Raw genomic sequence first — 14014 nt, forward strand, 5'->3', positions numbered from 1 at the left:
ATCCACAAAATAACAGATATTTTATTTGATTTATGTAATGGTGATCACTTATGGGTGGAGAAAAACAAAACATCTCTGCCAAAATGGATAGACATCCAACGGTTAGAAGAATTCATCCTTATAACCTTTGATAATGGCCTGAGTACTTGTCTTGGAGCATGGCCCTTGGCGCTTCCCTTAGAGGTGGCCATTGGTGCTGCCTGCAGTGATCATCTCGGATAAGCACACAGGCACCCACTCAGTGCCACTTCCAAAGTGGATAGGAAGTGAGTGCTCCATACCTGCTTGTAGTGCCACCAAGCTATAGCTAACAGTAGAGAAAAGCAGCAGTGTCAGGCCAAAGGCTGGAAACTTGTCTGGTCAGTCTTGTTGTAATGTTAGATGGAGAAGTAGACACAGTGGAAGACGAATGACAACCTTTATTGTAAAAGGGTCCCCAATACAGCTATGTTTTGCCCTGCTGGACTGCTTCAGGGTCGATACAATACCTTGAGGAGTAATCCTGTCACTTTCCTCAAGGTGGAAAACCTGGGGTAGGGTACTACCAGCACCCAGGAAAGCAGAGCATTCAGTACGGAGAGGATCTCTGTTCATTCACAGCATGCTATGAATGAGAAGAGATCTTCTCTGTACTGAATGCTCTGTTTTCCTGGGTATCGGTAGAAACGTATGATGGATTACTCCTTGAGGTATTGTATCGCACCTGAAGCTGCCCAACAGGGTGAAACATGGCTGTGTCAGGCACCCTTTTCCTGCATTTTACAATAAAAGTTTTCATTCAGCTCACCTTGTCTGTGGGACTAGTGGACCGCTTGCCCACTTGTTTCCTAGGACCGTCCTTGTTGGAATGCTGAATGATTTTTCAGCATTTATCTAAATTTTATTTATTGGGATTTATTAACCGCCTTTATGAAGAGATTCACCGGTGTACAGCAGGTGCAATAAATGATTGGTTAACTTTTCCATTATTAATTTTCTATTTAAATAGAAGAAAATCCTTCATCCGATTCAGCTACTGACAGACAAAGAAAGCGGCATAAATCAGACAGCATTTCTCTTACATTTGATGAGAGCCTCTCGTGGTGCGTTATTAGTGGTTTACGTCGAGACAGAAACAGCAGTGAATCCACTGACTCTTGCTCAAATGCTGTAAGTAAATCTACCGATATTATCACTGTAACAGCAGCATAAAAATCTGTAGGAGAGCATTTTCAGTAAGTTACAGTAGAGGTCAGTGCTGAGCTTTGGAGAATTGTGTTGGAGCTTTCCTACAATGAAGCCCGAAGAGTACGTATCTCACCTGGAAAATAGTAATGTCTGGGGCGAAGCACCGAGGAGGTAGTGACCTGAAGCGAAGGAGCTAATCATTGGGATACCTCAAAGGTCTAAGTGTGTTACGAAGAAGCATTTTACAGTACACAGGATGACCTAGACCAAAGCAGTCTGGAATAAAGCCATACATCATTCTTCCACAGAAAAAGGTGCCTGCCAGTTGAGGTGGTGGAGGAAAAAACAGGGACAGAATTGAAAGTACAGAGGATCCCTTGTGTTGAGGGAGAAGAGTGAGAGGTGATCAGGGGGATCATTTAGGCAGCAACCACGGAGTCTTGCAGTCTCTTTGCTATCAGTCCACTGTGCAGAGGACACACAGTGCCGTCGGTTAGGTAGAAACCTAATTTATTCGACGGAGAATAGCGGACAAGCCTTGTTTCAGCTTTCACCTCCCTCAGCGTGTAGGGCAGCCCTGCTGCAGTCTCCAGTAGTTGGTATATGCTTAATCCTGGGACAAGGTTGACAGACGAGCTTCTGTGACAGACTTCTAAACCCATTCTTGTTTTAGGTTTGTGACTGAGATGAGAATTGTGGTTACTGTGTTAATCCACCTGGATATGTGGAAATAAAGGAAGGGAAAGGGGACTTGATATACCGCCTTTCTGAGGTTTTTGCAACTACATTCAAAGCGGTTTACATATATTTAGGTACTTATTTTTTTACCAGGGGCAATGGAGGGTTAAGTATCATGCCCAGAGTCACAAGGAGCTGCAGTGGGAATTGAACCCAGTTCCCCAGGATCAAAGTCCGCTGCACTGACCACTAGGCTACTCCTCCTTTGTCAGCAAACAAATTTGTAGGTGATACCTTTTTTATTGGACTAATTTAATATGACCTACAACTTGTCTGACCATTACTTCCACATATTATGAGATACAGAACCTTCCGACTTTACTGAGTCAGCTGAGGCACTGTGACCTCTGTGTTTTGGGGGCAGAGGGGTGAATCCTATAGGGTTAAGGACAAGTGTCAATGGGCTGTGCCTTCATGTAATGTAGCCACGGTTAGGAGTTGGGAGTGGTGCTGGGGCTAGACATGTAGGAATCCTATATCAGCAAGTAGTTCAGTCTGAGGTCCATGTCAGGAAAAATCAGGCATTGATGTGCCTGGAGCAAGTACTTAGCAACTTGTATTTTCATCAATATCTTCTTATATTCCTAAAGCAAGCAAAAACTATTAACTTTGTGTTTTAGGATGTAGACACTGCATCAGTAAGTGAAAATTCAGAAGACACTTGGTTTGACCAGGATTCTGAATCAGACCAGTTCAGTGTCGAGTTTGAGGTCGAGTCTGTGTACTCTGAAGACTACAGTCACAATGAGGAAGGGCAGGAGCTGACGGATGAAGATGATGAGGTACATTGACCACTGTGCAGTGTTCTATGTGTGTTGGCTCTCAGATAATTTGCAGTCTTGTGCTGGTGGGAAGGGAACAAGCGAGGGCCTTATCTCATTTTGAATTTCTGTGCTGCTCTTTTCCCCCGAATGTGGGACCCTAAGCAGTTTAAGTAGTCTAGTACAGTGATTCCCAGACCTAATCCTGGAGGCACCCTAGCCGGCCAGGTTTTCAGGATCAATATTCACTGTGGATATCCTGAAAACCTTGACTGGCTGGGGTGCCTCCAGGACCAGGTTTGGGAATCACACAAAATTTCTGGCACACACTTGGCCCCGTACTCTGCTCTGACTAGTGCTGCAAATCTCATGGCAAAGATCCTTCTGTAAAAGGACTGCGTTTGGAATGGGAGAAAATGGTAGAGTTAATGGTAACATTAAATTTGCTTAGTTAAAGTTGAAGTGACACCTAAGTAGGAAGCTTTCACCCGGGGGAGGGGGGAGAGAATACATCACATAAACTTCTCTTGTTTTTGTAGTTTTAATTGGTTTTGCCGTTCATTGGATGGTTATATATTTTCATTATCCCCTGGATTCTCTATAGTGCGACTGGAGTGTTGTATACATTATTTATTTTATTCATTTATTGCATTTGTATCCCACATTTTCCCACCTATTTGCAGGCTCAATGTGGCTTACAGAGTTTTGTTATGACATAGTCATTCCAGGATGACAGATACAATTCGTAATGTACAAAGATTCAGAAGGGTAGTGAAAGGAGGGTGTTAGGCAGGATAGTATAGAAGGTGGGCTTTAAAAGCTGGGTGTGCTGGTAGGAAGTTTTATAGGTTATGGGTTCTCTTTGTAGGCCTTGTTGAAGAGAGGTGTCTTCAAAGATTTGCGAAAGTTAGTTAATTTCGTCAGTAGTTTTCAGGGCTGTAGGTAATGCATTCCACACCTGCGTGCTCATGTAAGAGAAGGTGGTGGCATGTGTCAGCTTGTATTTTAGTCCTTTACAGCTGGGAAAGTGCAGATTGAGAAATTTGCGAGCTGATCTTATGGCATTTCTGGGAGGCAGGTCCACAAGGTTTAGCATGTAGATTGGGGCGTCTGCGTGAATGATTTTTTGTACAATCGTGCAGATCTTGAATGCAATGCGTTCCTTGAGTGGGAGCCAGTGAAGTTTCTCTCTTAGGGGGTTTGCACTTTCATATTTAGTTTTTCCGAATACGGGTCCGGCGGCGGTATTCTGGGCTGTTTGGAGTTTTTTTGATGGGCTGTTCTTTGCAGCCAGCGTACAGTGCGTTAATTGAAGTCCTATTCTGATTTTCATGTGCAACTTAATTATATTAAGAAGCCGATTGGCACCGATAATTGTCATTTCACAGGCAATTATTGACACTAATGGCATTAATTAGAGTTTACACGCAGAACTTGCTAAGTGTATTTTGTAAAGTTCTGCGTGTAAATTCTAAGATGCAGAACCGAAAAGGAGGCGTGGCCATGGGCATGGAATGGGCAGGTCGTGGGGTTTTTCTAAAATCTATGCACGCTGAAATAGATTACACCCGCTCCATGCCTAACTTAGGAGCCGGCATTTACACCCAGTTTTACTTGGCGTAAACACCTGCAACTAAATTTAGTTGTGTGGACAGGCATTAAGTGTATTCTATAAACCGTGCCTAACTTTAGGCATAATTTATAGAATGCGCCTAGGTGAGGTGTGTGTTTTGTGCCGAGTTTTACATCGCCATATATAGAATGTAGTCCTTTCACAGCTTATTTAGTCATAGCAGGTGAGCCAGACTTGAGGTGAAATACCCTATATAATGCATGATTCCACCCACCCACCCGTATTGTATACACAGACTAGGTCAGCTTTCATCTCTGGGCGTGATGGTGCTCATCCTTCAGAGACAACAGCTGTAGCCTAAGTATGCTTTTGCTGATATTGATAATTTAGAAAAGGTTTTCTGCCAGTCCCCTTCCATCTCACTCAATTGTTCAGCTACTAGCTAGATCAAAAAACTTCCACATGCCTACTATATATATTTAATGCTATGAATTTCAGAAGATTGTGTTTAGTGCAGTACATGTATTAAAGTGAGCATTAGCTGCAGTAAGCTTGCGAGACTGAGATTATACCCAGCATGCTCTTACTGTCTTGGTATGTGCCAAATTAACTGTATTACACACTACAAAAACATGGGATGATGGCAACACTTGTTAAATAAGTAAAACATAACAAACATTAATGTTACCAAAGACAGAAAGATCATACGTGTGTAAAGAAGAGCAACCCTTCAAAAAAAGATGCAGAAAAAGCCTCACTAAGTAATGGCTCCTTTGTAACTTACTGCAGCTGTCATCAGTACTGTCGGAGGCAGAATACCGCCTTAACCCTAACGCCAGCTCTGAGCTGGTGTTAGGGTTAATGCTCATCTCTTCCCCCCCCCCCCCCTTCCGCAAGCTGAGCAGCCCAAGATGCTACTACCAGTCTTGGGGGGGTCCAGTGGACACTGCCCCCCCCCCAATACAAAAAAAATACCTGGTGGTCGAGCAGGGCCCTAGTTGTACAACACCCCCCCTTGTATTTTAAGGCAGGAGGAGAGAGTAGCACTCGCACCACCTTCAAAATGGCAGTGCACTGAGCATGGCTTCCCTACCATATAGGGGATAAACTCCCTTATATGGTAGTGAAGCACCACCCAGTGCATCCTAGAATTCACCAGGCAAGGCGGCACTCGCAGAAGGAGGGTGTGCTACACCCTCCTCTTGCCAAGATATGAGGGGGTTGGGGTTGGCTTGGGGGGCTACTACTAGGGTCCTGCTGGTATTTTTTTGTGGGGGGGGTTTCTGGAGGTCCACCAGATGTCCAGCCCCCTGTGTTGGTTTCTGGGGGGGGGATACGGGGGCCTGGGGTTGGATGGGGGGCTTTGGGGGCCCCAGGGTGGGAGGGGGCTACAACTAGGGTCCCGCTGGACCACCAGGTAGCTTTTTTTTTTTTTTTGTAATGGGGTGGGGGCTGAAGGGCCACCGGACTTCCAGCCCCCCATATCAGATTGTTTGACAGGTCCACGCTTTTTCTTTTTTTTCCATAGCCCAGAATTGTTAACTTGCGGGTGGATTGTGCCTTGTGCGCATGCCCGGGTATAATCCTCCTGCAGAAGTACCCCAATGATCAAAACTAATAGCACACATAAGTTTGCATACTATGAGGTTTGATCATTGAGGTGTTTTCCCCCACACTGTTCCAGCGATACTTTTGCAGCACTGTTTGGAACAGTGCATGGAAACTGATCATTGGGGCATTAGTCACTTTGCGTAAATTCCCATGACTAGATATAGTTGAATGTTTGGATCCTAGGCGTATTCGATAAACTGCGCCTAAGTTTAGGCATAAGTTTATAGAATATGTCTAAGTGGGGGGGAGGTTTGGGGGTGTGTGCCGATTTTAATTTTTAAGGCGCCATGTATAGAATCTAGCCCCATATGTTTAGAGTGTGTATTTATTTACTGTATATGTTTATTTGTAAACTGCACTGAAGTGATTTGAACTAAATAAGCAGAATATAAATACCAGATTAGATTTAGGACAAACTTGGCCAGTCAGGTTTTCAGGATATCCACAGTGAATATGCATGAAATAAATTTGCATGCTGTTACCTGCATTCTATGCATATTCTATCTGATGCATATTCATTGTGGATTTCCTGAAGACCTGACTGGCTAGTGTCCCGAGGACTGAGTTGAGATCTTCTGGACTAGATTATACATCAAATTTTTACAGTGGCATCAGACTTTCTCAAAGCAACTGATGGAAACAGAGGGTTATAAGATCAGGATAAGCAAACGTGCAAGAGAGGCTGGTGCCACATCTTTTGTAGTGAGAGAAACATGTGCAGCCTCTCTTTCTTTTCTAAGAATTGTGCTTTTCTCACTAGGTATACCAAGTAACTATATACCAAACACAGGACAGTGACGTGGATTCCTTTGATGGAGATCCTGAAATTTCAGCAGCTGTGAGTGAATTCTCCCAAGCTTTTTAGTTTGCTGGCATTTGCTCTGTCTCCTTTTATACAGACTTGCTCTGTATTGATGATACTTTTACATGCAAAGTATTAAGATAATGTCAGTAGACCTGGTAAATAGATATTCTAAGTTTGTTGATATCAGCTGTTTATAAAGGGTTTATTCAGGGCATATTTGATGCAGGCAGATAACTGTTCAGCACAGATTAGAAAAGCTTTGGAGCATGCTAGAGTTGGGAGAGATGAGACCTGGCCTACTAAGTCTTCCTCATGTGCACAATGAACATGACTGTTCCATTCCCAGATCCTTTCTTTGCCGTTTGAGGGATGATTCCCTTATGTGGTGATCCCGTTACTATTAGATGGAAAATTTTGAAAATATAGGTCAGGCTATATCGCGCCCCCTCCCCCCCTTCCTTTTACAACATCAGGCTCTATTCACAAGTAGTACAGAAAAGGCATAAATTTAAGGAGATTTTGTTTGAGAGCCCTTTCTTGTCCCTTTAGTCAATGGTACATCGTTTTGTGTGTTTACTCCAATTTGTTCAAAAGCATGTAAAGTTCACAAAAGCCACAATTACTGGTGACTCCTGCTCTGAAGATAGTATAATATGGTGCATTAGGTTTATTGTCGTTTTGGTGGGCTACAATTACTTCTGGTGAAGCGAAGGTTTTAGTGCACCAAAACTGTGTACAGAAAAGTATTCAAATATTTGCCATATATTTTCATGCTAATGTATGGAAATAATCTGTATGTGACATTATTTCCAAGGTAGAGAAGCCTTCTAAAATTAGCTCATTTTTTGCTTCACCTTTGGGGTTGAATGGAGGTAAAGTTGTAACTTCCATATGCTTGACTTGCTCCTTATAAGTTCATTGGAGTGGAATACAATACAATTAATATATATAAACTACATCATAAAATAATACAATAAAACAAGATTCAGTCTTTATATGTCTGTTAGAACAACCAAGTTTTTTTTAGTTTCCTTCTAAAGTACCAAATGTTTAACTTCCCTGAAATTCTTGGGAAGAAGATTCTGTAGATTTAGTCCAGCACAGATGAAGGCTTTATCTGTGGTTCATGATGGACAAAGATGGCAATTCCAAAAACCCTAGCTACACACACACACACACACAAAAAAAAAAAAAGTGAGCAACCTAGTCACTTTCTCTTCAAACACTCTTCTAAGTACAGTAGCAGTCCTGTGTAAAGGCATTTATCAACTAGGCATAGAATTTTGAAGTGTCTGTGTTTCCTTTTCATCCTAACTAACAGATAGAGACACAGACCTAGGCACTGTGCAGCCAGTGCTCACCAGTATTCTCTGTCTCCAGCAGATAGTGATAAGCACTCTGTGCAGCTTTGGTGAGGTAGGTTTTTTTTTTTTTTTTTTTTTTTTGGGGGGGGGGGGTGTCAAGAGGGAGCCTGAATCCCCTTTTCCGGTAAATTGCACTGGGAATGATGCCTTGTGCTTCAGGAAATTTCAGAACTTTTTGTTGGGGACAGCACAGGTGTATTACCTCTGTCATTCTAATCTGTCATTCTAATCTTCAGCGAGTATCTAGGGAAACTAAATTTCTTAGCCGACCTTCAGAGAGGTACAAGTGCACCCGGTCAGCGCTGCTGTTTCCTGCCCTTGATTGCTTTCACGCCAGGAGTGGCACAGCTGTGTTTTGTCTGAGTTCACATAGTGGCGCTAGGAGTGAAAGCGGTGGTCTGACACTTCAGTTTTTATTTAGCACTGTGGACCAAATGAAGCAGTGCCTGCTATGGGAGCTCCTCTGCTGACTCGCACTGGTTCAGTCTGGTGCCAGAACAATCCAGAACGTTTGTTTTTACACAGCAGTCCTCTTTCTGGTGGCGATTGGGGGGGGGGCGACTGCATCTGAGTACAAGGAAATGGACAGGCACATGGGGGTCTCGGGGGGGGGGGGGGGAGGAGTGGATGGTATAGGTGGGCAGACTGGATAGGCTGTATAGCTTTCATCTGCTGTCATTTTCTGTTACTTTATTATAAAATGGAAAAATAACATACAGTAGTCATCAGTATTGTAAACTGGGTCCAGTCTATTTATAGCTTTCGAAAGGTGTGGGAAGGGTTGGACATGCGTGAAGTTGGTATAAGTTGAAGTTGAGAACAAAATGGCTGACTACTGATCGTTTGTATTTTGTTGATTTAATAAGTGCAATAAGGATTTATTTTGTTCCATGAAATCAGATTACAATAGGAAATGGGGAGAAAGGGTGGAGGAGAAAATAACATGTAAAAATGTGTTTTGCAAGAACATTTTATTCCTGTTGACATATTTATATTATAATTAAGGCTTTAATAGCATAAAATTATTTATACCTAATATTTTATCTAGAATTATAAATCTGTCAAAGTGCAATGAAAACATCCCAGCCAATATTCAAAGCGATTTAAGCAACAAGAGAGGTTCCTGCCCACTTAAATTGCTTGGGGCCAGCTAACCGCCATTATTCAGCAGCACAGCGGCACTGCCTGATTGAATGTCAGCTCTGACCAGCTCAAGAAAAAGTGGGCGTGTTGAGGGCAGTACAGGGGGTGGTGTTGGGGAGGAGCCAGCAACATTCAGTGTCAGGACCTACATAGCTAAGTGGGTGAATTTAGGACAGCTCAGAAACTCCTAAATTCAGCAGCTTAGCTATGCAGGCTCTGGCAGTGAATATCGGCTGGGACTCGCATATCTATTTAAAGGCACTATGGAGCCCTGGGAGCACCCCCCCCCCCCCCCCCCAGCTCTATGTACTTGTAGCTCTCTGGTGGTTCAGCAGGAGTGAAGCCCCTTCGCTCCTGCTCCTTGCAGCTGCCTGTAAAAGATGGCAACTGTGACTTCTTGTAATTCCTTGGTGGTACTACACAAGTTGGTCGGAGCATCAGGTTAAAATAGATATATGGTGGTTTTATCCCACCAGGCTCCAGTTTTGCAAAGACCAGAATTATCGCCTTTTCTGTCCCTCAGCTCCACTTCCACCAATTAATGTCATTTCCCCCCATCCCCATCAAACAACCCAAAAGAAATGACTCCAGCTTATCATTGATACATCGCAAGTCCATACTACCGTGTTTCCCCGAAAATAAGACACTGTCTTATATTAATTTTTGCCCCCCCCCCAAAATGCGCTAGGTTTTATTTTCAGGGGCTGTCTTATTTTTCAGAGAAACATCAGGGTTGGCCCGCCCGCCCTCCATCGCTCCCGGAACTAACCTTAAATGCCTCCTTTCACCTTCGCAGCAAGCAGCAGCAGGGCAGGCCACTCCTTCCTTCCGTGTCCCGCCCTCGCCTGATGTAACGTCCGTGAGGGCGGGGCACGAAAGGAAGGAGAGGTCTGCCCTGCTGCTGCTTGCTGCGACGGTGAAAGGAGGCGTTTAAGGTTAGTTCCAGGAGCGACGGAGGGGGGCCCGGTGACCTTGGGTGGGGGGGGGGGCGGCCTTGTCTGGCTCTCGGCGGCCCTGCTTTCAAACAAAAATTTGCTAGGTCTTACTTTCGGGGGAGGCCTTATATCTACCAATTCAGGAAAACCTCTACTAGGTCTTATTTTCGGGGGATGTCTTACTTTCGGGGAAACAGGGTAAGGCCTGCTCTTATAAATAAATAATGATAATTGTCAGCCGATAAGGCAGTCTGTTACCTGACTGCTGTATCAGCTCAGATTATACTTATAAGTGTCATGTTGTACTTGGCTTTCTGCTTGAAAACTTAGTTTTAATAAATAAAATCTAGGTGAATAGTTTCTACAGTATGTACTAGAAGAAACGGCAAGCAAGATTCATTGTATTTTTCTTACTGCCCTTTGCAGGATTACTGGAAGTGCATGGAGTGTGAAGAGATTAATCCTCCTCTTCCACCCCATTGCACCAGATGCTGGGCACTGCGCAAGGACTGGCTTCCTGAGGAGAAAGGTGGCCAGACATTCAAAAGCTCTGCAGAGCCAGATGCAGAAGACGGCATTGATGTTCCTGACTGTAAGAAGCCCAAGGCAAGCGATTCCAAAGAGCCGGTAGCAGAGGAGAATGAGGACACAGCAGCATCACAAAGCTTAGAGTCCCAGGAAACGGAGGACTTCTCTCAGCCATCCACGTCCGGCAGCGTTATTTGTAGCAGTCAGGATTCCTGCAAAGAGACTGAGAGAGACGAGACCCAAGACAAAGAGGAGAATGTGGAGTGCAGCCTTCCTCTCAGCAGTACAGAACCCTGTGTCATTTGTCAAAGCAGGCCTAAGAATGGCTGTATTGTCCATGGCAGGACTGGCCACCTCATGGCCTGCTTTACGTGTGCCAAGAAGCTGAAAAAGCGCAACAAGCCCTGTCCCGTGTGCAGGCAACCGATCCAAATGATAGTGCTGACTTACTTCAGCTAGAATGAAAGCAATGCTAGCAAAACATTATTTTTATATGTCTTCCAAATGCAGATAATGATGCTTTAGTGCTGGAGAAATCCCAGGAAGGACAGCCTGGAATGCAGTTCTGCTACTTCTTTTCCAGAGCAGGAGGGGTCTTATACGCCAGCCTTTCCTTTCCATTCAGCCTACAGGAGGAGAAAATGAGCCTGGAGCCGAGCAAGGAACAGTGCCCTAATCCAGCTCTTAAACTTCTGCTGCTCCTTCAAATTAAACCCTGCCTGGGTGCCCAATGACCTGGATACCTACCATTCAGAGAAGCAAGAAAAGCATAAGGAAAATGTTTCCTTAGATGACTATTTGGGGGAAGCATAGCAGGAATATAATGCAATGGCTACCAAGTCTTATGGAACTTAAATTATTCGGAGTGGTTTACAGCAAAATTAAAAATACAGTACGTAATACAAGCATAGATCTCTTTTTTTTGTTTTTATAAATGAATGTATTTTACGGATTTGTTAAATTGTAATTTTGTTTTGGATCCTGTGTGTGAAATACATGAAAATTCTGTTTGGTAAATATAATTATTTGAAGTGTGGTGTCAGACCTTAAGGGTTAGTGCAGTAATGGAAGTAAAACGTTACCTAAATAAAAATAAATATTTAAAGTGATGCTATAAAATCAGATTTCAGTCCTCCCAGCACCTTTACACTGAATAGTGAATCTCATTATGATAAGTGTAGCTTGTTTTCCCTATTTGCTGAGTTTTGCAAACATAAGAATTATGCTCCAGGCTCTAGTAATTTGTATTGGCGTAGTGGGAGAATTATGCCGAGAAGAAGATGTGTAAGTGAGTTTACAAGGCAAGGCAGACAAACAATCTTTGGATAAAGGGTATTTGTAGGCTGCACACGATCTAGCACAATTACTAAATTAGCTGTGCCTTCTGCTTACACCAGAAATGCACGTTTGCACCAAGGTAGAAAAGAGAATGGACACTTGTGCTGTTTGTGACTTCCACAGCTGGCACTTCAGGTAGTGAGTCAGTGCGTGCAGGTTAAAGGAATTAGCAAGTGTCTCTGTTTGTTAGTAAATGAACTGGGCCTGAGGTACAGTGTTCTGCATCTGTCATATGGTCTCTGAGCACAAGCCCTGTCATTTATATATGCAAAGTGGGGGTGACTTAAATTGATATTAAAATGCAATTTGCCTTGTTAGCATAAGATGTTGTATCAATCAGAACAAACTAGCACAGACTGTCTGTGTTTCCTGCTCTAGGCAGCAATCTGATGCATACACACCGCACAAAGATGAACAGAAAAGGAGCGGTTTTAGCCTTGGGGGGAGCCTTTTAGAATTGCTTTTATTCAGGCAACTAAGCTAAAATCAAAACTAAGTTTACTGAGTTTTATTTATAGCTCCATAATAGATTGCAAGACAATATAAAAGTCCAGAATTAAAGCATCATAAAACTTTTAATGCAGTGATGATACCTGAAGGTCCTGTCTATTACTGTGTATTTAATATATGTAAAATCTCTCTAATTTATTTTCCTTATAGCTACACAGAATTATATAATCTGTCGGCAGTGTACCTATTTAATTTATTGAATACATATATTCATACTTGATAAACAGGTGTGCCGTAGGGAAAGAGGAGATGCTGGTTCTGTAAGATTATGCCAGGGACCATTCATCTTTTCATCCACACTCCGTATGTGTATAGCTCTGCTGGGCAAGGAGGTCAGGATGGCTTGTAAGGGTCTGTTTAGGATCAGCTGCTTCTTACTGTTTCAATGCAGAGATTTAAAAGAAGACTTTCCAGTACAGCCAGAGTGTTCAGTGTTGTGCCTTTGTGAGAAAAGGACTGCCCAAGCTCTTACACCTAATCCCTGGTGCTGCACCCAGGTAGACCTGAATGTAATTTAAAAAGAAATAGTTTGCTTTATGTTGTTTTTTCGAATAATACATTTGAAATTGATGGAGTGATGAGCTGTGTTGTAAAATGTTTGTTAATCTGTGTGTTGCAGAGTGAAATATTATTAATAAAGGTAAAAATTACATAAAGTAAATCTGGAATACTGCAGCAAGCTTTCTCTCACTCGGAACAGCCCTGCCTCGAAGGCTTAATATCTATTTGTAGCAGGGACACCAAGTTGGCAAATCCACAGAGTTCATTAAAAAAGTAAAGCTGGCCTATCCCGGTACTTTTCCTTAACACTACATGGAAACCAGTTGTCCAAGCGCTGAGGCTGCAACTGGATCTCTTACCGCCTTGCATCCAAAGCAAGGATTCCAAGGCTGTGAGGTGCATAGCATTAAAACAGAAATAAAACAGCTACTTATTCAAACGAGGTGGTTCAGGTTGTATCAATATATATTCCGTTGGGTACTGTGGTAGGGGGGGCATGAACTTCTAGACTTTATTGAAGGATAAGATAGAGACACTTTAATATGAGTACCCAGTGGCTGACTACCTACCTCCCCATTCAGCAAACTGTTGGACAGAAGTAAGTGTGTACAGGTATATAGATACAGAAATACTCTATATATCAATGTATAGAAGAGTTATATTATGCACACTCTAAAAGGTTGTAATTGCTTCGTCGTACTGTACAGAGGTTGAGCTGTTTAGGAAGGTTAGGGTGAGTACTTTTTATTTTGCTGATTTGTATTTGTAAATATACATATAATAAACCCTCTTAAGAAAGATGACTGTTATTCTGCCTGTCTGTTGAAAGCTTCCCAGGCATGTGCCTGTATGACTGGCTTTTGTTCCTGTGCAAATTGTCTAAAAGGGTTAATGGCTTCTTTGCTTCTTAATGGGGAAAGGGGAAAAGTCAATTTATCTTTACAAAAAGCTACACCCAAGTACAGGGATTAGAGGAAGAAAAAGGTTTTAACTATTTCTGAGACTTGTTTGAAGATTGCATGGGGATTTTTTTTTTCCTT

At 42.9% G+C, this 14014-nt stretch overlaps 1 protein-coding gene across 2 annotated transcripts in view; it reads left to right on the top strand.

The window, feature by feature from the left end:
• The window catches only part of MDM2 (MDM2 proto-oncogene), a 28592-nt gene extending 14820 nt beyond the window's left edge, over window positions 1-13772 (top strand). The window contains exons 8-11 of one of the 2 annotated variants that reach the window (XM_030215443.1): window positions 989-1149; window positions 2526-2688; window positions 6609-6688; window positions 10524-13772. In XM_030215443.1, the coding sequence (XP_030071303.1) occupies window positions 989-1149; window positions 2526-2688; window positions 6609-6688; window positions 10524-11084 (965 nt within the window). In that variant the 3' untranslated portion in view covers window positions 11085-13772. The remainder of the gene's footprint in view (window positions 1-988; window positions 1150-2525; window positions 2689-6608; window positions 6689-10523) is intronic. The other variant, XM_030215442.1, reaches the window with a different exon arrangement.
• Window positions 13773-14014: the final 242 nt, after the last annotated feature.

Source organism: Microcaecilia unicolor, chromosome 9 (genome assembly GCF_901765095.1).
Source record: "Microcaecilia unicolor chromosome 9, aMicUni1.1, whole genome shotgun sequence".
Lineage (NCBI taxonomy): Eukaryota > Metazoa > Chordata > Amphibia > Gymnophiona > Siphonopidae > Microcaecilia > Microcaecilia unicolor.